Consider the following 26739-nt stretch of genomic DNA (forward strand, 5'->3'; position numbering starts at 1 on the left):
TTTCTCTTTCCTGCATACGCGTTGGATTGGTCGTCTGCTCGATTGGAATGACACTGACAGATAATTATCATTCCAATTTTGACATTGTCGCCACTCTATATATAGTCACTCTAATCCCGCCATAACTTGCTTAGCTTTTACTCATTGCAGAATAAAAGTCAATTAACGTGTACATTATTTTTTATAGCCACAGTTTGACACTGCAGTGTTTTTCAACTTTTTCAAGCTGGTCCTGGTGTTTAACATCGACCGTTTTGAAAACAATCGATTTGCTGAACAGTCTGGAAATATTAATTTCAAAGTTGATTTTTGGAAAGCCTCTGCACCGTTTGTTGCTGAGGCATATATACAGAACAATGTCAGCCGATAATGTAATGTCGAGTTTGGTTACCGGTGAAAACTCTAAAACCGATAAGCATATAGCATCGGAAAAGGCATCGAATAATCATCCAGGTGATGAGAATGTTCCAGTAGAACTTCCAAGTAAGTTATCAAATCTTGATGTAACAGCGGAAAACAGTCGCGGATTGATTGTTGATTCAACCTCATCTTTGGCAAAACAAACGCCTGATTTTTCACAATTCGATGACAGTGAAGATGAAGAACATTATCATAGCGAAGGAGGGGGCGGATATGGTTCCGATACTGTTAGTATAGAACGAATCCGACAGTATTTGTCGGACAAATTGGGTTTCTACACTTCCGATAAGTATGACGATAAAGATAGTGCTCCGAGGCGTAAAGTGTTGGATTCTGTGAATATAGAAGGTGTCATTAAGCATTGGCGGAATGGCGGTTTTAAAAAAATTGTAACAATGGTTGGAGCAGGAATATCAACCTGTGAGTATTACTTAACAAGTTTTTTTACTTTTCGATCTCTTCTCCAATGTCAGACTTTCGTTTATAACATTGAAAGAAAAGTTAGACAACTATGGAACTCATTTGTGTTAAACCATTTAACAAAAAAAATTTTCTTGTAGCTGCAGGAATTCCAGATTTTCGATCGCCGGATACTGGGTTGTACAATAATCTTCTAAAATACAATCTGCCGTACCCACAGGCAATCTTTGAACTGGAATATTTTTACCAAAACCCAAAGCCATTTTTTCAATTAGCAAAAGAACTGTATCCTGGCACGTTTAAACCAACCCCATCGCATTATTTTGTGAAACTACTTGAAGAAAAGGGGCTTCTGATACGCCATTATACACAAAATATAGATACCCTAGAACGAATAGCTGGTATAAGCGCAGATAAGTTAGTTGAAGCACACGGAACTTTTTTCACAAATCATTGTCTACAGTGTAAAGCCGCATACACTTTGGAATTTGTAAAAGGTAAACGAACGATAGATTGATTTGGTTGGTTTATGAGAACGTACATTCATATTACAGATAAAATTTTTTCGGATGAAATACCAACATGCGCTTGCGGAGGTGTTATAAAACCGGATATAGTTTTCTTCGGGGAAGGACTACCAGAGCGTTTTCATGTACTACCGCATAAGGACTTCGCTGAATGCGATCTGCTGATTATTATGGGCACATCTCTAACTGTCCAACCCTTTGCCTCTCTGGTGGAATATGTAGGTGATGATTGTGTGCGGCTGTTGATCAACAGGGATAAGGTGGGTGGCGGGGGTTACGGCCTGTTTCGAGCAATGATGTTTGGCGAAGGATTGTGTTTTGATTTGCCGGGCAACCGGCGTGATGTTGCGTGGACCGGAGACTGCGACGATGGTTGCTTATTTCTGGCAGATAAACTAGGTCTAGGGGTGAGTACGGCTTTGCTCAGATCTAACTTACATTTTCGTAAACCGTAATAGAAATGTAGATATGAAATATCTGGTGACATGTCAGCCTTGTGAGGAACGTGTTGCATGAGTTACAAACATTAGAGGCACATAATGGGACAAACATTAAAACATTAGTCTTTTTTCGTATGTTCTTCGATACTACTCAAGTTTAACTAAAATTTTACGTATGTGTAGGATTTAATAGTACCTATCTATTGATATGCCTATAAATAGAACAATCAATACATATAGAATTCCAGTATCGTTGAAGTGCGCGTGGTAAACTTAGCGCATTTGCAGACGATCAATTTGCATGGTGCTCATTCTGCGAGGCGAGTGACGTGACATGGTAAGTTTTAATTTGCTGCAATTGGAATTTCGTTCGGTAGCAGTTGGGTCCTTTCGTGTTATGTGACTTAATTCACACGCAGTGAATGCGAATGGCAGCGCGGTTCTACCACGTCACTCGTTTCGCAAAATAGACCCCGTTACGTGCACATATGTGAGAGCTCAATTCGATTCGATTCGAAACAGGGACAACCGACTGTCAAACTATACAAAGCCCAACTCACAATTTATCAGTGATGTTCCCGTATCCAAGACACGAACTAGCATATTCCTTGGTACAAATATCTTTTACGAAACACTTATGACACTGGAATTCTATATACATATACATTTAAATAGCTTTTACGTGATGGATATGTTCCGCATAAATACCAAAAACCGCGTAAATTCCGAAGTTCGACTAAATTCGACTCAACTAAATATTATGACTAAATTAATAACATTGTGTACTAATATTATTCTCTCTTTTTCATTTACATAAATTGCTACCTGAATGTACCCAGGATGAACTGCGCCAAATGATTACAAGAGAGTATGCCAAGTTGGAAGTAGTCCGGAAAGAAACAATGCCGACTTTATCGTCTGAACATTCTACGGATGATAATAAGGCACACAAACTAAAAGATGACTCGGAGCATTGCATGGTTAACAAAGAAGTGGCGAATGAGGCAAAAATAAGTGCATGTGCGGAATCAAGAATGTATCCGCAACCCGAAGAAACCGATGAACGTGCGGATAAGAAGGCTGTGTCCGAGGGTATTGATAAATGTAAGTGAAGAAGTCAAACATATTCGATTGCCGGTCTGCAGACTAGAATTCAAATTTTTGTCAGATCTTGTGTATTTTGGGCTACAATTATTCATATTATTAACAGACTGGACTCAACATAGTAAACTTTTGAAAATTTATGGCATTATCCGCTCAATTCTTTAAAGTGATATACTGGATATTTGATCGCAATCGCTACTTAAATTCAATAAATGATTGCTTTGATCGGCAATGAAATCTTAAGAAGATTAATGTCACGTAATGCCTTGCATGTTGAGTCTCATTCAGTTTACTGTGAGGAATATGTTTTCGGCAAATCTAATGACTATAGGAGTGTAGATGACACTCCATGAAAAGTTTTAGTTATGAAAAATTATTTTAAAAAGTTCTAAAATCTATTGGACTGTGCACATTTAGGATTAAATGGAAATTGTGAATAAAAAAGTGTAACTCTAGAACTAGCAGATGTTAGTTGTGGATAAATAGAATTTAAGTAGGTAGTTTTGGGTTAAAAATATTCAATAAATATTTTATCATGCTTACTGATGTTTTCGATTAACACTTTATTTTCGACAAACTCTTACATCAAAGAAAAATTAATTTGTCCGTGTTTGGTGGTTTAAATCTTCCAATTGAAATTACACTCAAATTAGGATAAACAAAATCAACATGTTTGCATAAGTTACAAAAGTTTGTTAAAACAACTTCTAAGTTAAACTCTCCGTGTTTAAAAATCGCATTCATGTAGTTATTTTTAGTAACTTCTGCCGAAAAGACAATAAAATTTAGCGTTGCGTCCACAAGCTGGATGAATACATTTTTCGTCACTGACAATTTTAGCTGGTTGGTCAAATGGAATGCACAACGATTTTGCACCCATTGATGGAGCACCGGCTTCAGCTTCCGCATCGTCTCGTACGCTATCTGCCTTTATTTTATCTTCACAAGGAGTTTCACCACAGAATGGACTCATAATAATGTTTTTCGTCTCCAAAAATAGAAGGAATTCATCCCACACCTTAGTAACTTTCAAATGATCCTGTAGATCTTTCTCCGCTCGTTGATACATACTGGCATGAATTTTTTCCAAAAGTCCTTTCATATCATTAATTGCATTATTACGTAAGACGGTTATTTTTTCACCGGTGTCACGACGAACAGCTACAAATTGATTATTTTTTAAATCTTTGAATCCAAGTTCTACTCGAATTGGAACGCCTTTTAATTCCCAATGGTTGTATTTCCATCCTGGCGAGTAATTGTCTCGGTAATCACCTTCGCAACGAACTCCAGCATTTGCTAATGCTGACTCCAGCTTTTTGCAGCTTTCATAAAGAGCTTTTCTCTCATCATCTGTTGTACTTGCCGTAATACCGCATGGAACGATAATTATCTGAATGCAAGCTACACGAGGAGGCAGTACTAATCCTTGATTATCAGCATGTACCATTATCATTACGCCAATTGTACGCGTTGTTATACCCCATGAATTTTGATACACATACTCCTTTTCTTTTGTGTCCGGATGTTCGTAAACAATGTCGAACATTTTGGAAAAGTTTTGACCTAGACAGTGGCTAGTAGCTCCTTGAATTGCACGACCAGAAGCGGATATGTAGGCTTCCACTGTGGTCGTGTAGTCTCCGCCAGCAAATTTTTCTTTTTCTGTTTTGCGCCCTCTAACGACTGGTATAGCCAGCAAATCTGTATACACCTTTGCATAAAGCTCTGAAATAATACAAGTAGGATCATGCTGCGATTAAAAACAAATTAAAGTTTGCTGATTGGTTAACATATTTGTACTGCATTTTATGGCGTTATTATATAGGTATTTGAGGTATTATTTATGTAGCATCAAGAAATAGCTAAAATTGTTTAAATGTGCAACATAGACAAATGCGGTTGAATTTAAGTTAAACATACACTTGTTGCTACCTGAGAGTCGTTACTGATGATAACTTATCATTTAACAAAGCATCTTCAAGAATCTCACGTCTTGTAAACCAAGTTATTGAATTTTGTATGTTATGGGTGTTTCCAAAATGCCAGTTGATCGCAAAAAACCAAACCTCCATCCAAAAACCCCTCGTCAGTACCTTTGGAATATGGGATAAGGAACACTTTGAAACAAACTATTTTTCAGTTCAAATATACGCTTTGTTCTACACACACGCGTTTTATAATTCGATCCACTAAAACCTTTCCATGAACCACTTCTGAGCTATCGTAGAACATTGGTCCTAGTCGATCCGGATGTATTCCGTTAGTTATGGAACTGGTTTAATATGGAATACGAAGCGAAAAATGTGATATTTAACCGATTTTGCACCAGCTGCAAAAAGTTCGCCATCTTGGCAATAGTGTAAACCCGATGAATCGTGTCCGGCGCACGATCACTGCTGCAAAAATCCGCCATTTTGGCAATCGTGTATTGATTGACTTGATGAATCGTGCCCGGAGCACGATCACTCCGTAAAGAAAACAGTTCGAACAGTAAATAAAGTGAATTAGCGAAGAGAAAGATTCTCCTATGCGTAGTGACGAAGAAAAGGAAGAAACGCCGAAAGTGGCGCGTGACATTACCCCGAAAAATCTTTTGGACGCTTTGACCGGTGCGAATCCCAAAATCACACCTCAGAGCACGGTAGCACTTCAAAAAGCGGCGCAGACGCAGAAAGAGAACGAAAGGAAAATGGCGTTACGGCTGGAAAAGGCCATCGATCGTCGAGAATTAATCATCGAGAAGCTCTTCAGGATTCGAGAAGGGTTGAACAAAGAGAGTGTCAGCGTTCACTGGTTGAACCTTCAACTGGAAACAATACGTCGGTGCAGCGAAGATTCCGAGAAGATATTCATAGAAATTTGTGAAATTACCCCTCGTGAGCAACGAGACAAACATAAGGCAGAATATTTTCGTTGTGAAGAGTTGTTTAATGACCTGTACATCATCATCCAAAGTAAAATCGGTGAAACGAAAACCGCTGAGGCAACGCAGGCTTTGCTTAATGTGAACGCAGCTCCGTTTAACCCACAACAACCGATTGTAGTGAATTCGTCCGCCCCGCACTTGCAGGTGCCATTACCGACCTTTGATGGAAATCTCGAGAATTGGTATTCCTTCAAATGTATGTTTCAGACCATCATGAGCAGATATCCAAATGAATCGCCAGCAATCAAGCTTTACCATTTGAAAAACTCTCTCATCGGAAACGCCACCGGTAAAATCGATCAGGATGTAATAAACAACAATAATTACGATGCCGCGTGGAAAATGTTAGAGGATACGTACGAAGATGAGCGGTTAATAATTGATACTCACATCGATGCCCTGCTGAGTTTACCAAAGATGATAAGTGAGTCTGGCGAAGAACTACGGAAGTTAATTGATACTTGCACAAAGCACGTCGACGCACTCGATAACCGTGAGTTGCCTGTTGAAGGATTAGCTGAAATGGTCCTTGTGAACTTAGTCGCTAAACGCTTAGACAAAGACACGAGAAAATTATGGGAGTCACAATTGCCCAAGGAAGGATTGCCATCGTATTCGGAGATGATCGACTTTCTTCGTGAAAGAAGCCGCATACTGCAGAAAATGAAGGGCTATATTGAACAGCGCCCGGTCACTGGGGTGTCTAAGCATCGAATTAAAATTGAGCAGAAGAACACAGTAGCGAAGAATTTTGTTCAGTCTCAGTCGGTAAAGGAGTCGTGTTTCAGTTGCAATGGTGATCACTCTATATACAAATGCAATGTATTCAAAACCCTCGGATTAGCTGACCGTTACAACAAAGTGAAACAAGCCGGCCTCTGTTTTAATTGCTTACGCCGTGGTCATCGCACTATCGATTGCAGATCGGAGCAATCTTGTAAGTCTTGCGGACGAAAACACCACAGCCTTTTACACCAAGTGAAGACCGAATCATCCCAAAAACCGGAAGATTCAGCTACACAAAAGTCTACGCCGATACCGAAGGAGGTAGCGGAATGCTCTATTACACAAGATTCTGGGTCAGTGAACTGTGTGCGTGCAGGGTCTAAACGACAAGTACTTCTCTCAACAGCCGAAGTTATAGTAACCGGCAGCTGCAATACAAACTTCACATGCAGAGCGCTGCTGGATTCAGGATCCGATTCGCATGTTATAACTGAAGAATTCGCGAGGAAGCTGAATGTTCCCATGGAAAGAATCAACCTTCCGATCAGTGGATTAAATAACACAGGCAGTCTGGCTAGGTTTAAAATCCATACGAAAATCCGATCGCGCGTCAATTCTTTTGAAGCCGTTCTTGACTTTCTTGTGGTACCGCATATAACCAATTTACCTGTTGCCGAGGTAGACATCCAGACATGGGCAATCCCTGTTAACATTCATCTGGCGGATCCGTATTTCAACATACCGAACGAGATACAAATGATTCTTGGAGCCGAACTCTTCTACGACCTCATCAAAGAAGGTCGAGTGCGGCTCGGCAACGCAACTCCAACATTGATCGACACACAGCTCGGTTGGGTAGTCAGCGGAATGACAGATAGAAGAAACCAAAGGCAACCGCAGACGTGCCACTTGAATGTAAGTAACGAGGATCTCAATCACACGTTGACAAAGTTTTGGGAACTTGAAACGTGTCAGGAGGCATCCTGTCTGACAGCGGCAGAGCAAGCTGTAGAAGCACACTTCGCACGTACTTTCACTCGAGACGGTAACGGTCGATACATCGTTCGACTACCATTTAACGAACATAAGACGCATCTTGGAGATTCGCTGGTTACCGCTCAGCGCCGTTTCGAGAAACTATTACGAACGTTCGTCAGCGACGATAAGAGGATCCGATACACAACATTTATGAACGAGTACTTGGCTCTTGGCCATATGGTCGAAGTAAAGGACAATCCCAGTGATAGTTTCTTTCTTCCTCATCACGCAGTCTATAAAGAAAGCAGCAGCACTACTAAGATACGAGTAGTTTTCGACGCTTCAGCGAAATCAACAACAGGTTTTTCGTTGAACGATGCATTAGAAATAGGTCCTACGGTGCAAAGTGACCTAGTGTCCATTATCATTCGTTTCTGCAGTCATCAGGTTGTACTGACGGCAGACGTACCAAAGATGTACCGGCAGGTACAAATTCACGAAGACGATCGAAAGTATCAGCGCATCCTCTGGCTAAACACAGAAAACAAACCGGCTTTTTTCGAACTGACAACTGTGACATACGGTTGTTCCAGTGCGCCGTATCTGGCGACCCGTGTGCTAATTCAGTTAGCGACCGACGAGGCAACAGACTTTCCGCTTGCATCGAAAGTCATACAACAGGACAGCTACATTGATGATTTCCTCACGGGAGGAAAAAACTCCACCGACGTCATCGAGATATACGAGCAACTCTCTGAAATGCTACGCCGAGGTGGTTTCGGTGTACATAAATTCTGCTCCAACAGTGAAATTGTTCGTCGACACATTCCAATCGAGCTTCAGGAATCGCAGATGAATTTTGAAGATGCCGACATCAACAGTGCGATAAAAACACTTGGGTTAATCTGGAACCCAACGCAGGATTATTTCACGTTCCACGTCAACACGTTTGAATCGAAGAATGAAACAACACTCACGAAGCGAATTGTACTTTCTGACATTGGTCGTTTATTCGATCCACTGGGATTTTTGGGACCAATCATCACTTTGGCGAAAATGCACATGCAAGACCTTTGGCGGCTTGGACTAGAATGGGACGAACCTTTAACAACCGAACAATCTCATCACTGGACAACATTTCGACAGCAGTTATCCCTGGTGAACCTAATGAAAAAGAATAGATGTGTAATAGCAGATTGTGCACAGGTAATTGAACTTCACGGCTACTCCGATGCTTCTAAAAGAGCCTATGGCGCAGTGTTGTATACGAGATGTATCTCCTCCGACGGAACCGTTAGTGTCAATTTAATATGCAGCAAATCGCGTGTCGCACCATTGAAGCCAATAACTATTCCACGATTAGAATTGTGTGGGGCTTTGCTACTAGCCCGTTTAGTGAAGAAAACCGTAACTGCAATGCAAACCTCCTTTCAACGTGTGACACTTTGGTGTGATTCGCAAGTGGTGCTTGGCTGGTTGAAAAAGTCGCCGCTTGCTTTGAATCAATATGTTTCAAACCGTGTTGCAACTATAATCGAATTAACTTCCACTTATGAGTGGCGGTATGTGGCATCAGAAATGAATCCGGCTGATGTGCTATCACGAGGTTCAATGCCTGAAGATCTTCTGTACAACGACATGTGGTGGAGAGGTTCAGCAACGCTTTGGAGCACTACAATTGCAGATGGAAAAATCATCGAAATCGACGAAGCAGAGTTACCAGAATTAAAACCACCAATGGTGTTTACAGTTGTTTCACGTGAACCTGAAATAAACTTACAGCGACTTAGCAGTTTTCGACGCCTGCAGCGAGCATGGGCATATGTGCTCAGGTTTATCAAAAACGTACGTACAAAAACTCGAGATTCAACCCCGTTTAGTGCGCAGGAAATGACCGATGCTAAAATTACAATTATCAAGTTGGTTCAGCAGCAATCATTCGGCAACCTTGCCCGATTGCTCGCAAGTAATAGCAATAAACGACACAATTATACTAGTTTGGCTCCCTTTCTCGATGCCAATGGATTGATTAGAGTTGGAGGTCGCATCAAATACTCGTTAATACCATATGAAGGAAAACATCAACTCTTGTTACCGGAAAGGCATCACGTCACTCACATCCTTATTCGACAGTTACACGAAGATAATCTCCATGTCGGACAGCGAGGTTTGCTGTCAATTGTTCGAGAACGCTTTTGGCCTGTGAAGGTAAAACAGTTAATTAAAAATGTCATCCGGAAGTGCTACATTTGTTTTAGACAAAATCCACGACCGGTCAATCAGTACATGGGGAATCTTCCTGATCATCGTGTCACGCCATCACCCGTTTTCTCGAATACAGGCGTTGACTACGCAGGCCCTTTCTTGCTCAAAGAATTAGGTAGAAAAACAGTGGCTTATAAAGCTTACATATGTTTATTTGTTTGTATGGCAACCAAGGCCATACATATTGAATTGGTTTCAAACTTAACCACAATCAACTTTATAGCTGCTTTGCAACGGTTCATTAGTAGACGCGGTATGGTCAGTCACATTTATTCTGACAACGGAACAACATTTGTAGGAGCCAATCATGAGTTGGCTTCTCTAAGAAAATTGTTTGAGGAGCAGAGTCACCAATCTACGCTAAACGATTTTTGTATTGACAAAGGAATACAGTGGCACTTCATCCCTCCTCACAGCCCACACTTCGGTGGGATATGAGAGGCTGGGGTAAAATCGGCCAAACATCATATTAAACGTGTGGTGGGAGAATCTCAACTGACATACGAGGAAATGTCAACATTTTTGTCCCAAACCGAAGCAATTTTAAACAGTCGACCACTCATTCCTGTATCGGACGATCCAAATGACGTTGAGGTGTTGACACCGTTTCATTTTTTAACCGGCAAACCCCCTATCAGTATCCCCGAACCATCATACGAACATGTAAAAGTAGGCAGATTGAGTCGTTGGCAACACGTCCAATTAATGAGGGAACATTTCTGGAGGCGCTGGTCAGCCGAATATCTTCACCACCTACAATCCCGTCCGAAATGGCATGATGCAGTGACTAAGATCGACGTCGGAGCCCTTGTAGTACTGAAGGACGACAACGCCCCACCCCACAAGTGGCGTATAGGACGAATTATAGCTACACATCCAGGAAGTGACGGTATAGTGAGGGCTGTGACAGTCAAAACATCGTTTGGGGAGTATCGGCGAGCTGCTGCAAAGATTTGCTTACTTCCGTCGGTTGATCCGGTGGAATCAACGGGGGGAGAATGATCGCAAAAAACCAAACCTCCATCCAAAAACCCCTCGTCAGTACCTTTGGAATATGGGATAAGGAACACTTTGAAACAAACTATTTTTCAGTTCAAATATACGCTTTGTTCTACACACACGCGTTTTATAATTCGATCCACTAAAACCTTTCCATGAACCACTTCTGAGCTATCGTAGAACACCAGTTTTCATCAGAAACTCAAAATAACTAATATTAAACCACAGAACAGAAGTGGAAGTCCGAACGATTCGGCGATCAAAACTGGTAACAAAGTCTTTTTTGCTTTTATTTTTCTTTGGGAAGGTTCTCGCATAGAAGCGAATAACAGCAATATTAGCAGAACGCTCGCAGCCTATCGCATAGCAGCTTTCACATGCTTTCGTGTGCATTCGTAAGCGTTCGGGTCTTTTCGTGAAAAAAAGTGACTCGCCACCGCCAGGTTCGCTAGTATCTGTAGAAAGTAGCATGTACGTGTTTGGATTTTAACTTCCACTTCTGTTCTGTGATTAAACTCTTGTCCTGTATCTATTTATGAAAACGCTGGGTATGTCCATTTGCTGTTGTATATCCTACCAGCCAAGTTTTCTATGAATTTTTAGGATATCTCTGAGACAAATGCCATTTTTATTTCTGCGGCAGTGTGTAGTAGTTTCAGAATAAAAAGCAAAGTTTTGGGCATAACAACTGTCTTTTAACATTATCCTTCTTTAACGGACAAACTTTGCAGTCAGTTATTAGAGCATATAGGGACACTTACGGGGCTAGTGCAACGACCCTAAGTAGCACCGAGCAGCCGAAATTCGAACATACGACGACTGGTTTTGTTAGACCAGCATCGTACTTCGAAGCTAACGTCGGGCGGTCGATGAAGATGACGAGTTGCTATTGCTATGCGAAAAACTGTATATTACCAATTTCTTGATTTTTAGGAAGTGTGGCGTTATACCAGTATCGTAGGTGTGAAATTTGCGTATTAAACGTAAAACTACTGGGACCAATGTAATCACGACTTACCTAAGACCTGCAGAACCTCTTCGTCAGCTTCAGGTTTAGTTGCAAATGCCGTATGACCTTCCTGCCATAGAAATTCACGAGTACGCAAAAATGGTTGCGGGTGTTTGAATTCCCATCTCTGAAATAGCGCAAAGATTAAATTAATGTTTACATTAGTATACCATAGTACGTACCACTACGTTATTCCATTGATTCAAACGGATAGGCAAATCACGGTACGATTGTATCCATTTAGCATACGCCGGATACATAACCGTTTCCGAAGTTGGACGCACTGCGATTGGCTCAGCTAACTCAGAATCACCGCTCTTAGTTACCCAAGCGACCTCGGGAGCGAAATCGGCGATATGTGTTTTTTCTCGTTCCAACGCAGCACGAGAAACAAAAATTGGAAAATAGCATTCTTTAACACCCATTTTGGTGATTTCGGCATCGAACCAAGTTTTTATAGCTTTCCACACGGCGAATGACCAGTGTCGCAGAATGTAACAGCCAGATACGTCATAATACTCAATCATTTCGCCTTTGGTTATTACTTGCGAATACCAATCAGAAAGATTATCTTCCTTTGTAGCCTCCAAACCAAGACGTGTTTGTTTTTTCGGCCCGCATTCACCATCTTTTTGTTTTTGCGGCTCTGGCTTTGCTTTTACATCTTTTTGTGTATCTTTTTTTACCGTAGTGGTTTTGTTGCGCCCTGCGACAGGAAAATCTAATCCAGTAATTTTTTTGTACTCTGCTTTCAAGTCTAGCAGTTTCTTAACAGCACTGTCCACCTGGTCTTTAGGTGCCCCTGTTGATTTCAAATTTCTTACTTCTTCTCCTTGAACATTAACCTTGTTTACCAAAGCTTCTGTATCTGACGTTGTAGTCTCAATTTTTATTGGTGCCATATTTTCTTTGTCACTTTTAGCACTGGTAGTGGTGCTTGCAGGTTTCCAATCTTGTCCTGTGATTGCTTTGTAATTAGATTTCAACTGCAAGAGATGTTGCACTTCTACATCAATAGATGATTTGTCGGCTTTTTGTGCCTTTAATGCACGAATCTTATCTCCAACGATAGAAATTTCATTCAGTAGATCTGATTCGTTAAATTTAGTTGATGTTGGTTGTGGTATTGTTGACGCAACTTTAGTTTGTGTTCCGCTCGGTATCCAATCATGACCTGTGGCAACTTTAAAATCAGCTTTCAAATCAACCAAAATTTTTACATTTTTCTCAATTTCCAATTTTCCTGCCTTTTTAGCTTTCAAGTCTCGAACTAGATTTCCTTGTTGCACAATCGACTTATCTATTGTTGCAGCAGACTTGACAGTTTCCGCGTTGCTGTTGGGTGAAATATCCGGCTTCCAATCTTTACCGGCAGCAACCTTGTAAGTTGCTTTCAAATCTAGCAGAATTTTCACCGCATCATCTATAGTGGACTTGCTGGCTTTACCAGTTTTTAAATCACGAACAATGTTACCTTGCTGGGTAATTTTCGCAGCGATAGCATCAACTTCGTTTTTGTTGGTTGAAATAGGTTCAGACTTCCAGTCTTGGCCAGTTGCCTCCTTAAACTTGGCTTTGAGTTCCAGCAGTAGTTTAACTGCAGCTTCAATTTGTGGTTTGGGGACTTTATCCGCTTTCAATTTTCGCACATTCTCGCCTTGTAGCAAAATGCGGTTGTTGATGTCACTTGCGTTTGTTGAGAAAACAGAAGAAGTCTGTTTATCAAGTCCTCGTTTTTCCTAGTGTAGAAACAAGTGTAGTAAAGAAATCACTTTATTGAATAAAATTTTCTACAGTTTTTAGAAAATGCCCATAGCCAAAATCTCTAAATATTGGAGTCAATTTAATGTGCCTATGCCTAGTATACAGGTTTCACTTGCCGCGTAAGCAATTTCAACAACTATGACAAACAAGATCAAGTTTCAGACGAAACATACTAACGCTAACGCTTTTCAAGTTTTCAACCAACTATTGTGCAAGTTATTGGTCTTGTATGCATGATAACTTGTTCTATGAGACTTGAATTCAATATTGTAATATTTTTGACTGCAAGGTTGATTGCGACCTTGTTAAACAACAGGTTAGATCTGCATCTGCAGACGGATGCTGTATCTGTATGTTGCATACCTATTTCGATCTTTCCAAATCTTATCTAAGAGTATTGGGCACTTTTAACTTTCTGCTGTACAAACCGACGTTGTCCACATCTTGAGATCAATTTGATCCCAAATTCAATTTCAAAAATTCAAATTATCATATCCTTTTTCCTTTTTCCTTTTTTTCGGGTTATCCAACTGGTCGCTTAATAGCGTATAAAACTCTGCGCTGGGCCCTTTTGTGTTGTCAACAAAGTGTCAGGGAGACCTCAAACATCAATTCTACCTGACGAGACAGGCACTGGCGCCCACTAAAACACAGGTAGAGCCCCAAGCATAGCCGTCACGCCTATACCCGCAGGCGGAGGCGTTTCGGCCCTGCGCGGACTCCACGAACTGACTCTAAGATCTCTCTGCCAAAGGCCGGAATGTCATATTTTAAATATAATGATGATGATGACGATGATGATGATAATGATGATGATGACGATGATGATGATAATGATGATGATGAGAAGAAAAATAATAGATCGAATTTGTAAATGTGCTTTGGACTTTTTGTACCACTCGAGTTGCAATATGTGGTATAGTGAAGAAGTGTAGAATTCGTCAGCCCCGCCTGACACTGGTCTTCAACCGCGCGCACGCTTTTAGTTTCCCAACACAAACAACCACAAATGAACCAATAGATAAGACAAATTTCGGAGCAACTCGGATCAACTTATCAGGGCAAATTTAATCTTTCATCCCCTTAGCATTCACAATGCATTCCCACGAAACAAAGTAAATTGAGCGCAGCACAAGCTGGACGTTCGCGGTAGTCGACAGAAGCTTCAAAATATAGAGACTCGCCCGCCGAGACCAAAGTGCTGTAAAGCTCTGGGCTTAAACGTCTCTTTAAGACTCGACCCCTTCCCATAGACACAGAGCCCGCGGGCAGCCATCAGAGCTCAGGACAGCCACGGGGCCAGTGCAAAAATCCTACTCTATCTAGCAGCACCGCCTAGCCGAAACTTGAACACGCGACACGAATTGACCTAATTTTCCCATCTGCTACCTAAGAAGTGCTATTACCCGTAATCATTACAGAGTGGTCCTTCGGCATCCAATCGGATCTGGTATCCCGCTTACATCCCCTTACTAACCCTAAGCCTCCGACCAACTGAATCAATCCGACATTTTTCGGAGATATTTGTGACAGTTGTTATAAACAGGGATGAATCCCAGAAAACTTCATCTATTGTCAGAGATCCCCATACTGGCATTATTCTTAAACGGAATAAAAGCACTTTCTGAACAACGCAACAATCACATTTGGTAAATTTTTACCCCGAGTCCCACTTGAAATCACAAAAGTATTTTGATATATACCCACATTCAGAAGTAAACGTGACCGCTGTTCATTTACTGATTAGTTAAAAAGCCCTACACCACGACAAGGTTCAGTTTTATCGTAGGGAATTTCAAAAATTCAAATTATCATATCTCAGCGAAACTGGATTTGTGAATTTGTAGATATTTTGGAAAGTATTGAATTGAATGATAAAATTATGAATGGCGCCCTAAAGGGGTCTTCTGTAGGGAGGGCTCATTGTGAAAATAGAATAAAAACGATGTATTTACTTTTGTCACGTTAAAAGCGATCCCTCGAAATCTGCATTGAAGCTGCCAAATCCACAATATTATGTACCGTCATCCGGGGATACTTGCAACACTTTTGAACTTTGACTTAGTATAACTTTCGAAGTATACCGTTTACGTCCAAGTGTAAGTAGCCAAAACTTGTACAGTGGTGAGTACTTTGGATTTATGATTATGAGAAAAAATATAAACTAAATGAATTTGTAGAATGAACCGAAAATAGGGGTGTTGCAAGTTACCCAGTAAACGGGGTTACTTGCAACACTTTTCTGATTTTGCGTTTCTTACGATTTTATATCTGATTTCAAACCGCGAATGACTATTTTGAGATATTTTGAATGAATTTGTAGTAAAACAAGAGATACTGGAAGCGTTTTTTGTTTCCCAATTTCGTTTATCGCTTTTTTAAAGATATTCGGTGAAAATGCAGCATGTCGGCGAACTCCAAATTGCCGTTTCAAGGCATGTGGAATTTTTCACAATTTTAATTTTCCTGGAGATGGTGGTAGACAAAATAACGTCGTACTGATTCAAACTTACTTTGTACATACTGTCTATTACGATAATTTTCATTTTTTTTAGTGCTGCAAGCCGCGCCATATTGGAAGTAACAACACGAATTCATCGTTTCTTCTCCAACTTCAAAATATAAACAAAACTCAAAGTTGCTATTTGTTAGCTTATATGATGCACTTATTGTGTACAAGAACCAAACAATAAAAAATAATTCCATGTCAATGAACTGACTAGAGATGGTCGGGTATCAAAATTTGAATACCCGAACCCGACCCGTACCCGATCAAGAAAAGAATTAAAAACCCGTACCCGACCTGAACCCGCAAGTTTATTATTTTTGATGCCCGAACCCGACCGCAACCCGACGGGTACGGGACGGGCCCGGGTACCCGACCATCTTTAGTGTTAAATGTGGTCAATAGAGATACCCGACCCGACCCGTACCCGGTTTCAAAAACAAAAATTAAGTACCCGTACCCGACCCGAACCCGCAAATTATTTTTTTTCAATACCCGAACCCGACCCGAACCCGGCGGGTACGGGTACGGGTGCGGGTTTCGGGCAAATTTTCCGCTACCCGACCATCTCTAGAACTGACGCAACTTTGCACATCCATTTTTCCTACTCTGAAAGTGAAATTACTTTCCAATCGTATAAAAACAAGCAAAATAATGATGTAGTGGATTAAACTTAACTAAACAATAGGTAAACATCCCTTCTTTAAAATGGCATTGGGTACAAATGGTTATGTTAACAAACAAATGCGTTAGAGCTGTCAGAAGCGCGATGCGCCAAAGTGTTGCAAGTAACCCCGGTGTTGCAAGTATCCCCGGATGACGGTATGTGAGTCAGCGTACCAGTGGGCTTCCCAGAACAATCACAACCACGGTACGTTGGGACTAAACGCCGGAAGAAATCTGGTACACCTCTAACGCCACCTGTGGCCATGTTTGTGTTTTACTAGAATACTAAAATCTTGCATCTAGTTAATATTTTTGCTAACATTAAAAATGAAAAACCAATGGTGCCACGAACGGCTACCAGGTGACCAAATTTCGACCCAACCTATTTTTCGTTAGGTTTCACCACTCACTGCAGAAGGACCGTCTTTTCAAGCCGTCGATCATAATTTTATCTCAATGATCTAATTTTGAATGATCATTAAATTACTTTTCTAAAACATGAAAAATCTGTTAAATTTTTGATGCAATATGGCAAATTGAAATTGGAGGTCAAATTAACCCCAAATTGCTGCAAAAAAGCAAGTTTTCAAGATTTTTAGATCAAATTCAAATTATAGCCTAGTGCCTAGTCGCGCGATGAAAAATCAAATCAAAAGGATCTACCTTGTAATGTAGTAATGAGTAATGTAAAAGAGATAGAAGTGAAATGAAAAAGAGATAGAAGAGGCAGGATACTTATTCAAAACCCAAGGTGCAACCGTTGCAACGGCAGTTGTTTTCTTATATATCTAGTATCATATGATGTTTCGTATATGAAGTTATCATTATCAATAGAACAAATTTAATTGTGAAAATTATTGATTCACTGTTCAACGTAAGGGGGGTAAAGGGGCAGGACAATATCTTTGTCTATTAAACTTTTCTTAGGCTACCAATAATGTACTGTGACACCATTAATTGTGCTTCGATCGGAATACAACGTACACTCAAGTACTTTTTTTACACGGTTTGTTTTTTCGAATATTGAGAACGGGGCTATTTAAGGACCATTCATTTATTTCTCAATACGTTTGGGAGAGGCCCGACATTCGTCACGTATTTTGTAAATGGTCCCTAAATTGCACCGTTCTAGAGTAATCGAAAAAAAACAAACCGTGTAAAAAAAGACTCGAGTGTATGCTATAACACACGTCGATCGGGACGTTTCTGATCGGAACGGGCCCGATCGGGATGTGGAAACGAGACGAATAGTGATGTTCGCAATTTTCAATTACACTGAAGTCGCTTTTTACGCGTTTTTTCTACGCGACTATTTTTACGCGGTTATCGGAATTTACGCGGTTTTCAGAATTTACGCGGTTTTCGAAATTTACGCGGTTTTTTACGCGGTTTTCGGAATTTACGAGGTTTTTTTTTACGCGGTTTTCGGAATTTACGCGGATGTGCTCAAAACGTCTATTTTTTCGCGTAGTGTTGAAATCCACAGTTTTTTTACGCGAAATTTTGGTTGTTTTTACGCGGTTTCCGGAATTTACGCGGTTTTCGGATTTTACGCGGTTTTTAGAATTTACGCGGTTTTTTTACGCGCTTTTCGGAATTTACGCGGTTTTCGGAATTTACGCGGTTTTGATTTACGCGGGACGTATCCTCCGCGTAAAAAGCGACTTGAGTGTATTCAATTGCCGATTAATCGGTTAGCTCTGTCTGCACTAATCGATTAATTCAGTATTCGTGTTAGTAGCATTCGACTAAAAACATTCGAATATTTCGTTTACTCGAACGATTATGAACGAGTAATGGGGATTATTCGTAGTCATATTATTCTCTTTGAACTATTCGATTATTGAATTACTCGTGCTGGTAATATTCGATTACCAATTATTCAATTACTAGCTGACCCGACAAACTTCGTATTGCCACAAATTAAACTGTGTTGTACATAAATCGTGAATCTCGGATGACCTTTGTCACAATTTTGAGTTTTGCAAGTTTCTGGGGAGTTCATGGGTGTTTTAATATACAAATTTTCCTCACAGTAAAGTAGAAAACAACTCCCCCCGTCGCTTAGCCTGACAAAATAAAGCGGATAGCATTTAAATATTCGCCATCATTGCAAACCATTTCACCGAATACCACTTTGCGGAACACCAATTCTCGGTTGACCATAACGCTGAATATAGAGTTTCGCAGAATACCATTTCGCGAAAAGCCTTACGCGGAATGTACCATTGCACGGAAAATCTTTTCGTAGAAAGTACCATTTCGCAGAGGTGACCCAACTGAAGGGAAGTAATAGAGGTCAGTAGATCTAGGAAAATAAATAAACCTATATAGAGGTGATCTCTACGGGGGGCTGCCCCCCCCCTCTCGCGCAGTGGTCGGCGCTTCCGACGCAGGTCGCCGGCAACACTCACGACCTGTGTCCGTCTCGCTCTGAATCATCTAATGTTACTATTGATAGTTTCTGGTGGTCTTGTTATTGACTAATGTTTTATGAAAGAGTCTAAAATTTCTCGAGTTCGATTAGTTTTTGAGTTACGCAAACATTTCTGTTTTATTTGTATGAGTCCTTATCCCCTTACCACGGCTGGTTCCTACCTCCTCGTGGTACCAGCCGGGATACGAGCAACTTTGGTGGAGATCGGGTAACCAACCCCGGTGGAAGCCAAGGTCGTATGCTGACAGGAAAGAAGGGCTCTTTCGAGCTTCGTTGGCCCTCCGACGAAACAGGGGGTTGGTGTAGCTGGACGAAGCCCCCCTCGAGGACTGTTGGAACACTATCAAAACAGCCATCAGCAGTGTAGCGGAGAGCTCCATCGGGTATGTGGTCTGGAATCAGCGGAACGATTGGTTTGACGGTGAATGTAGGAGGGTGATGGATGAGGAGAACGCTGCGCGGGCGGCCAAGATGCGCAGTGCCACACGTCAGAACGTGGAAAGACACAAACAGAAGAAGATGCAGCGAAACCAAATCTTTCGGGAGAAAAAGCGCAACCTGGAAGAGCAGGAATATGCAGAGTTGGAGCGGCTGCATCGTTCTCAGGAAACGCGGAAGTTCTACGGGGCCATCCATATACCACGTGGACAGTTTAGAGGGGGGTGGGGGGTATAAAAATGTCCACGCTTGTCCACGGAGGGAGGGAGGGGGTATGAAAAATGTCCACGCGGACAAGTTTTTTTTTCATACAAACAATAGAAATTAGAAATATTGAATTGATATTAGCATTAACGATTGATCAGTGATTGTTTTTAAGCTCAAATAAAGTAAATATATGAACCGAGCATTATGAAAGGATTCGTCTTCAGAAAATTTTACAAACCACAGCGCGTCAGAAAGGTCTTGTGTTCTGTCAAAGTAGACGGCCAAGCTGAGGTGCTCTAGTTAGACAGGGATACTCTTGACGGAGAAGAATCGTCAAGCGAAAGTCAAACTGAATTGCACTCGATAATAATTCGCAGTAGATAAAATGACTATGAACAGAAGAATTTAGGTCTCAGTTCGTATTGAGAGGTGAGCGGGTACGGTCGTATTTGCTTTGCCGTTGTTTCGGTTAAATCTCATACATGGCGCCGGTATATTTTTCGACACCAAATACGAGGAAGAGTGAAGTGGAAAATACCCAATAAGTTAATGTCTCAAGTGCAGTTATATACGGTCACGGTTGAGTGCAAATATTTATTAAAATTAGATTGATACTTAGCTCTAATTTCTATTGAACATGAATTAAAAATTTGGATATGTATTGCGTTAATTGAGTTGCGTCAGTTTTCATTCTCTGCAACTGTGAAGAAAAAGTGCCTGCCGTACACGAATATGCGTGTAGTTAGATGCTGACATTGTGTCGATGATTTATGATACAGTTCAGCCACGAGTGTGTTAGTGATGGTTTCAATCAGAGCTTGTTTTCTATTGAATCAAGCGTAATGTAGCGAATGTAGCTAGTCATTGGAAGTGATCATCTGGGTGTTCATCGAGTAGTGGATGTACTGCATGTATCGACGAATTGTTGGTTTCGTTTATATCGATGTATTGTGTTCAAATATCGTGCAGTAAAAGTGATCTCCCAATGCGCGTAGACATAGTGGAAATTTTTCTTTTTTTTCTTTTCCTTTCCACATATGGCCGTTTGATATGAGTGTGTTGAGTGATTGTGTGCGTAGGTCTACTTGCATGCTGGATGACCAATATGAGCGAGAGAAGAAGAGAAAGGAAACCATCTAAAATAGCTGTAAAATGGCAGCTTTCGCGGTGGATTAAAGCAGAGCGCCTCCGTCAAAGCCACAAGCCGCCATTCCGCGCCGACCGGCATTCCACTTTAAAGCTAAGTTGATGTAGTTTTCAATTTTATATTAATCGATTTACGTTCGGACAGTAGGCGTTGAAACGAAAGAGCGCGGCACCGACAGCTAATACGGCGCTAAATAGCGGAGTGGTGAGGAAGTATATTTAAGTATTGGTAACTGGCATAGCAAGGCGGGTGAGTGTTGCCAGTATCGTTGACACGATCCATACAGGTATTTATTCTAAAAATTGGTATTTTTCTGTCCACGTGGTATCTGGATGGCCCCTATCAGAAACTGAACGGATCCCGCAAAGGCTTTGTGCCGCGAGCCGAAATGTGTCGGGATAAGACTGGCAGTATTCTGACGGACGATCGTGAGGTGACGGATAGGAGGAAGCAGCACTTCGACGAACACCTGAATGACGCCCAGGCGGAAAACCATGGCGGCGGGGAAAGCGATTTCGACGGTGCAGCAAACGGGGAAGAGGTGCCAGCCCCAACGATAGGCGAAGTTAAGGAGGCCATCATGCAGCTAAAGAACAAGTCAGCTGGAAAAGATGGCATCAGAGCGGAGCTTATTAAAATGGGACCAGAAAAGCTGGCATTTTGTCTACACCGACTAATTGTTAGAATTTGGGATACGGAACAGCTACCGGAGGAGTGGAAAGATGGGGTTATCTGCCCGATCTATAAAAAGGGCGACAAGTTGGACTGTAAGAACTATCGAGCGATCACCGTTCTCAATGCCGCTTATAAAGTGCTGTCCCAAATCATTTTCCGCCGTCTATCACCAATTGCGAATAGATTTGTGGGAACTTATCAAGCCGGCTTCGTCGAAGGTCGGTCTACAACGGATCAAATATTTACACTGCGGCAAATCCTCCAAAAGGGCCGTGAATACAGAGTTCCCACGCATCATTTATTCGTTGACTTCAAAGCCGCATATGATACCATCGACCGGAAAGAGCTATGGAAAATCATGGACGAGAACAGCTTCCCCAGGAAGCTCATCAAACTGATTAAATCTACGATGGATGGTACACAGTGCTGTGTTCGGATTTCGGGTGGATTGTCAAGTTCATTCGAATCACACAGAGGGCTTCGTCAAGGTGATGGTCTTTCATGCCTGCTGTTCAACATAGCGCTACAAGGTGGTATGAACCGAGTGGATATCAACACGCGGGGCACGATATTCAACAAATCTAGTCAATTCGTCTGCTTTGCCGATGACATGGATATTATCGGCAGAACATCTGTGGCGGTGGCTAAACAGTACACCAGACTAAAGCACGAAGCAGAAAAGATTGGGTTAAAGGTAAATACGTCTAAAATAAAGTACATGCTGGCCAGCGGAACCGAGGCCGAACGACACCGCTTGGGCAGTAGTATATTGATCGACGGCGATGAGTTTGAGGTAGTCGATGAATTTGTCTACCTTGGCTCACTGGTAACGGCGGACAATGATACCAGCCGTGAGATTCGGAGGCGTATTATCAGCGGAAGTCGTGCTTATTATTATTAAGCAATTGCGGTCGAGCAGACTAAGTCCCCGTACAAAGTGCACCCTGTACAGACACCGAAGACGCTTATTAGACCGGTTGTTCTCTACGGGCATGAAACATGGACAATGCTCGAGAAGGACCTGCGAGTGCTCGGAGTTTTCGAACGACGAGTGCTAAGAATGATCTTCGGCGGCGTACAGGAGAACGGAGTATGGAGACGGAGGATGAACCATGAACTCGCACAGCTCTATGGCGAACCCAGTATCCAGAAGGTGGCTAAAGCTGGACGGATACGATGGACAGGGCATGTTGCAAGAATGCCGGACAACTACCCTGCAAAGATGGTGTTCGCCTCAAATCCGGTAGGAACAAGACGACCAGGAGCGCAGCGAGCAAGATGGTTAGACCAGATGGAGCGAGATCTGGCGGAGAGTACTCGGTGTCCGAGGAATTGGAGAGCGGTAGCCCTCAACCGAATTACATGGAGAAACTTTGTTCAACAGGCTTTGTCTTAGGACGGCAGGCCATCTAAGTAAGTATCCCCTTACCACAGAGGTGAGTGGTCTCAAACCATCATAAAAAAATTCATGCCTCCACAACCCCCCACATGCCAAATATGGTTCCATTTGATTGATTTGTTCTCGAGTAATGAAGAAATTTGTATTTCATTTGTATGGAAGCCACCCCCCCCCCTTTTAGAGGGGAGAGGAGTCAATTCACCTTCTAAAGAGGGGAGGGGTCTCAATTCACCATAGAAAAAATTCTTGCCTCCAAAAACCTTCTTCTTCTTCAGCAGCATAGAGCCGGGGTGGTTCGTGCTGTTTCAAGCACTCGTCTCCATTCAACTCGGTCTTGGGCCACTCGTCGCCAATTTCCTAGTTGTCTCTGAAGTCGCAAATCGCTTTCGACCTGGTCGAGCCATCGTGCACGTTGGGCCCCCCTGTTCCTGGTGCCGGTGGGGTTGTAGAAGAGGACTATTTTCGTCGCACAGTCGTCCGGCATCCTCACGACGTGTCCGGCCCACCGTAGCCTGCTAACTTTCGCTAGATGTACGATGGGAGTCTCCCCAAGCAGTGCCTGTAGCTCATGATTCATACGCCTCCGCCATTCTCCGCTTCCTTTCATGTATTTGGTCTTCGACGCATTTATTTTTAGCCCAATTCTCCTAGACTCCGCTTTCAGTCTGGCGTAGATTGCCTCCGCCGTCGCAAAGTTCCTGGCAATAATATCGAAGTCATCTGCAAAGCCTAGAAGCTGGCTACTCTTGGTAAAAATCGTGCCTCTCGTTTCGATGCCCGCTCGTCGGATAACCCCCTCAAGAGCGATGTTGAACAGCATGCAGGATAGACCGTCACCTTCTCTCAACCCTCGTCGCGTCTCTAAGGGACTCGAGAGTGTCCCAGAGATGCGTACGAAACACATCACTCGATCCAATGTAGCTCTGATCAGTCGCGTCAGTTTGTCCGGAAAACCGTATTTGTGCATTATCTGCCATAGCTTGTCTCGGTCGACTGTATCGTATGCTGCTTTGAAATCAATAAATATGTGATGTGTGGACACGTTGTACTCCCGACATTTCTGCGAGATCTGTCGGATAGTAAAAATTTGGTCCGTAGTTGCGCGAGCCCCCATGAAACCCGCCTGATAATTCCCTACGAAACCTTGTGCTATCGGTGACAGCCGGCGTAACAGGATCTGGGAGAGTACCTTGTAGGCGGCGTTTACCAGCGTAATACCACGATAGTTGCAGCAGTCTAACCGATCGCCCTTTTTGTAGATGGGACAAACCACTCCTTCCATCCATTCCTCCGGTAGCTTTTCCTCCTCCCAAATCCTCGAAATAACCCAGTGTAGAGCCTTTGCTAGCGTTTCTCCGCCATGTTTATAAAGCTGTGCCGGTAGGCGGTCCTTCCCAGCGGCTTTATTGGTCTTCAGCAGCCTGATTTCTCGTTTGACTTCTTGGAGATCAGGTGCTAGGACATCACTATCTTCCATGGGCGCTCCTAGGTTAATTTCCGTTCCGCCTCCTTCTGCGACTTCGCCATTGAGGTGTTCATCGAAGAACTGCTTCCACATGTCGACCACCTCGCGCTCGTTTGTAATTAGATTCCCTCCCTCGTCCCTACGCATGTCAGGTTTCGGTGTGTAGCCCTTCCGAGTTTGGTTCACCTTCTCATGAAACTTGCGCGTATCATTAGCTCGGAATAGTTGCACTAATTCTTCACGATCTCTGTCCTCCTTTGGCGCTTTTTTCTCCTCAGGATCGTGGTCAACTGGTTCCTAGCTCGTCGGTACTTGGCCAGGTTCTCTCTAGTGGCAATACTTAGATAATTTTTCCAAGCATTTTTTTTCTCCTCCACCGCTTGTTGGCATTCCCCATCAAACCAATCATTTTGTGTATTCCGAGGCTCAATACCTAGTGCCGCGGTAGCGGTCTCTCCGAGGGCCGAGCGTATTCTGCCCCAACCGTCTTCGAGGTTTGAAGCACCTAACTCCTCGGAAGAAGGCAGTGCCTCATTCAGTACTCGCGCGTAGTTCTCGGCAGCTTGTGGGTTATCTAGCTGCCTGATGTTCAGCCGAGGAGGGCGGCTTTGACGTGTCCGGTATACGGTGGACAGCTTTGAGCGCACATGTACTGCTACTAGGTAATGGTCAGAATCGATATCCGCACCCCGACGGGAGCGTACGTTCGTGATGTTAGAGAAGAACCGGCCCTCTATGAGAACATGGTCAATTTGGTTCATTGTACGTTGGTCAGGTGATCTCCAGGTGGCTTTGTGGATATCCTTGCGCGGGAAAAAGGTGCTTCGGATCACCAGGCCTCGGGAAGCTGCGAAGTTTATACATCGTTGGCCGTTATCGTTTGTGTCGGTGTGCAGGCTATGGGGTCCTACCACCGGTCTATACATTTCTTCCCTACCGACCTGGGCGTTCATATCCCCGATGACGATCTTGATGTCCCGTGACGAGCAGCTGTCGTACGTTGCCTCCAGCCTCGCGTAGAACGCTTCTTTCTTATCGTCGGGTCTACCTTCGTGCGGGCAGTGCACGTTAATGATGCTATAATTGGTTGGTAAACGGCTGGATGATGTGGAATATAAACCCCATAGTGGTCGTTAGCCTCTTATCCAGCAACTCCGATCCCGACCTCCTCGTGGTACCAGCCGGAATACGAGCAACCTTAGCGGAGATCGGGTAACCAACCCCGGTGGAAACTAAGGTCGTATACTAACCGGGAAGGGGGTATAGTGAGTCTCGGCACTATAAGATGGCAGCCTCATCACGAGACTCGGTAGTGTTGCTCCAGTACGGCTACACACCTAAACAAACTTAAACTAACAACATTCAAGCATATTCGTAGCGGAATATTCGGCATCGACCTAGGCGACGACGAATGGAGACTCGGGACTTGGAACTGCAGATCGCTGAATTTCGCAGGTTGCGAGCGGGTGCTGATTGAACAGCTGGAACCCCGCAAACTCGGCATCGTAGCTCTGCAGGAAATCTGTCGCCAAGGAGAGAAGGTATGGAAGATCCGTGGCGGAAAGGCCCAGTTCTACCAGAGTGGTGGCGCTACCAACGAACTGGGAACGGGCTTTGTAGTGCTGGGCGAAATGCAGGATCGCGTGATAGATTGGAAGGCGATCAACGAGAGAATGTGTGTATTGAGGATAAAGGGCCGTTTCTTCAATTATAGCCTCCAAAAACCTTCACATGCCAAATTTGGTTCCATTTGCTTGATTAGTTCTCGAGTTATGAGGAAATTTGTATGGAACCCCCCCCCCCCTTCGTCTTAGAGGGGAGAGGAGTCAATTCCCCTTCTAAAGAGGGGAGGAGTCTCAATTCACCATAGAAAAAAAATTTGCTTACAAAAACACGCACATGCTAAATTTGGTTCCATTTGCTTGATCAGTTCTGGAGTTATGAGGAAATTTGTATTTCATTTATATGGAAGCCCCCCCCTCCTAAAAAGGAAAGGGGTCCTAATTCATCATAGAAAAAATTCTTGCCTCCAAAAACACCCACATGCCAAATATGGTTCCATTTGATTGATTAGTTCTCGAGTTATGAGGAAATTTGTATTTCATTTGTATAGGAGCCCCCTCCTAGTGGGGAGGGGTCCTAATTCACCATAGAAAAATTTCTTGCCTCCAAAAACCTTCACATGCCCAATTTGGTTCCATTTGTTTGATTAGTTCTC

At 42.7% G+C, this 26739-nt stretch overlaps 2 protein-coding genes across 2 annotated transcripts in view; one reads left to right on the forward strand and one right to left on the reverse strand.

Annotated features, from left to right (window-relative positions):
- Positions 1 to 245: 245 nt before the first annotated feature.
- LOC128741564 (NAD-dependent protein deacetylase Sirt2-like) lies at positions 246 to 3441 on the forward strand. Its single transcript, XM_053837484.1, has 4 exons — positions 246 to 840; positions 981 to 1337; positions 1395 to 1774; positions 2647 to 3441. Exons 1-4 carry the CDS (start codon positions 357 to 359, stop codon positions 2917 to 2919), a joined length of 1494 nt encoding a protein of 497 aa, XP_053693459.1. The 5' UTR covers positions 246 to 356; the 3' UTR covers positions 2920 to 3441.
- Positions 3442 to 3445: 4 nt separating this feature from the next.
- The window catches only part of LOC128741559 (bifunctional glutamate/proline--tRNA ligase), a 28262-nt gene continuing 4968 nt past the window's right edge, over positions 3446 to 26739 (reverse strand). Inside the window, exons 5-7 of the mRNA XM_053837472.1 lie at positions 12000 to 13556; positions 11827 to 11944; positions 3446 to 4639 (exon numbers count right to left, since the gene is read on the reverse strand). Coding sequence (XP_053693447.1) covers positions 3666 to 4639; positions 11827 to 11944; positions 12000 to 13556 — 2649 coding nt within the window. The 3' untranslated portion in view covers positions 3446 to 3665. The remainder of the gene's footprint in view (positions 4640 to 11826; positions 11945 to 11999; positions 13557 to 26739) is intronic.

Source organism: Sabethes cyaneus, chromosome 1 (assembly GCF_943734655.1).
Source record: "Sabethes cyaneus chromosome 1, idSabCyanKW18_F2, whole genome shotgun sequence".
NCBI classification, from domain to species: domain Eukaryota; kingdom Metazoa; phylum Arthropoda; class Insecta; order Diptera; family Culicidae; genus Sabethes; species Sabethes cyaneus.

Excerpts from the sequence above, each read along its gene's own strand:
- LOC128741564 (XM_053837484.1), top strand. The coding sequence starts at position 357 with ATGTCAGCCGATAATGTAATGTCGAGTTTGGTTACCGGTGAAAACTCT. Across the intron at positions 1,338-1,394 it reads CACTTTGGAATTTGTAAAAG|ATAAAATTTTTTCGGATGAA; the intron begins GTAAACGAACGA and ends TTCATATTACAG. Across the intron at positions 1,775-2,646 it reads CAGATAAACTAGGTCTAGGG|GATGAACTGCGCCAAATGAT; the intron begins GTGAGTACGGCT and ends GAATGTACCCAG.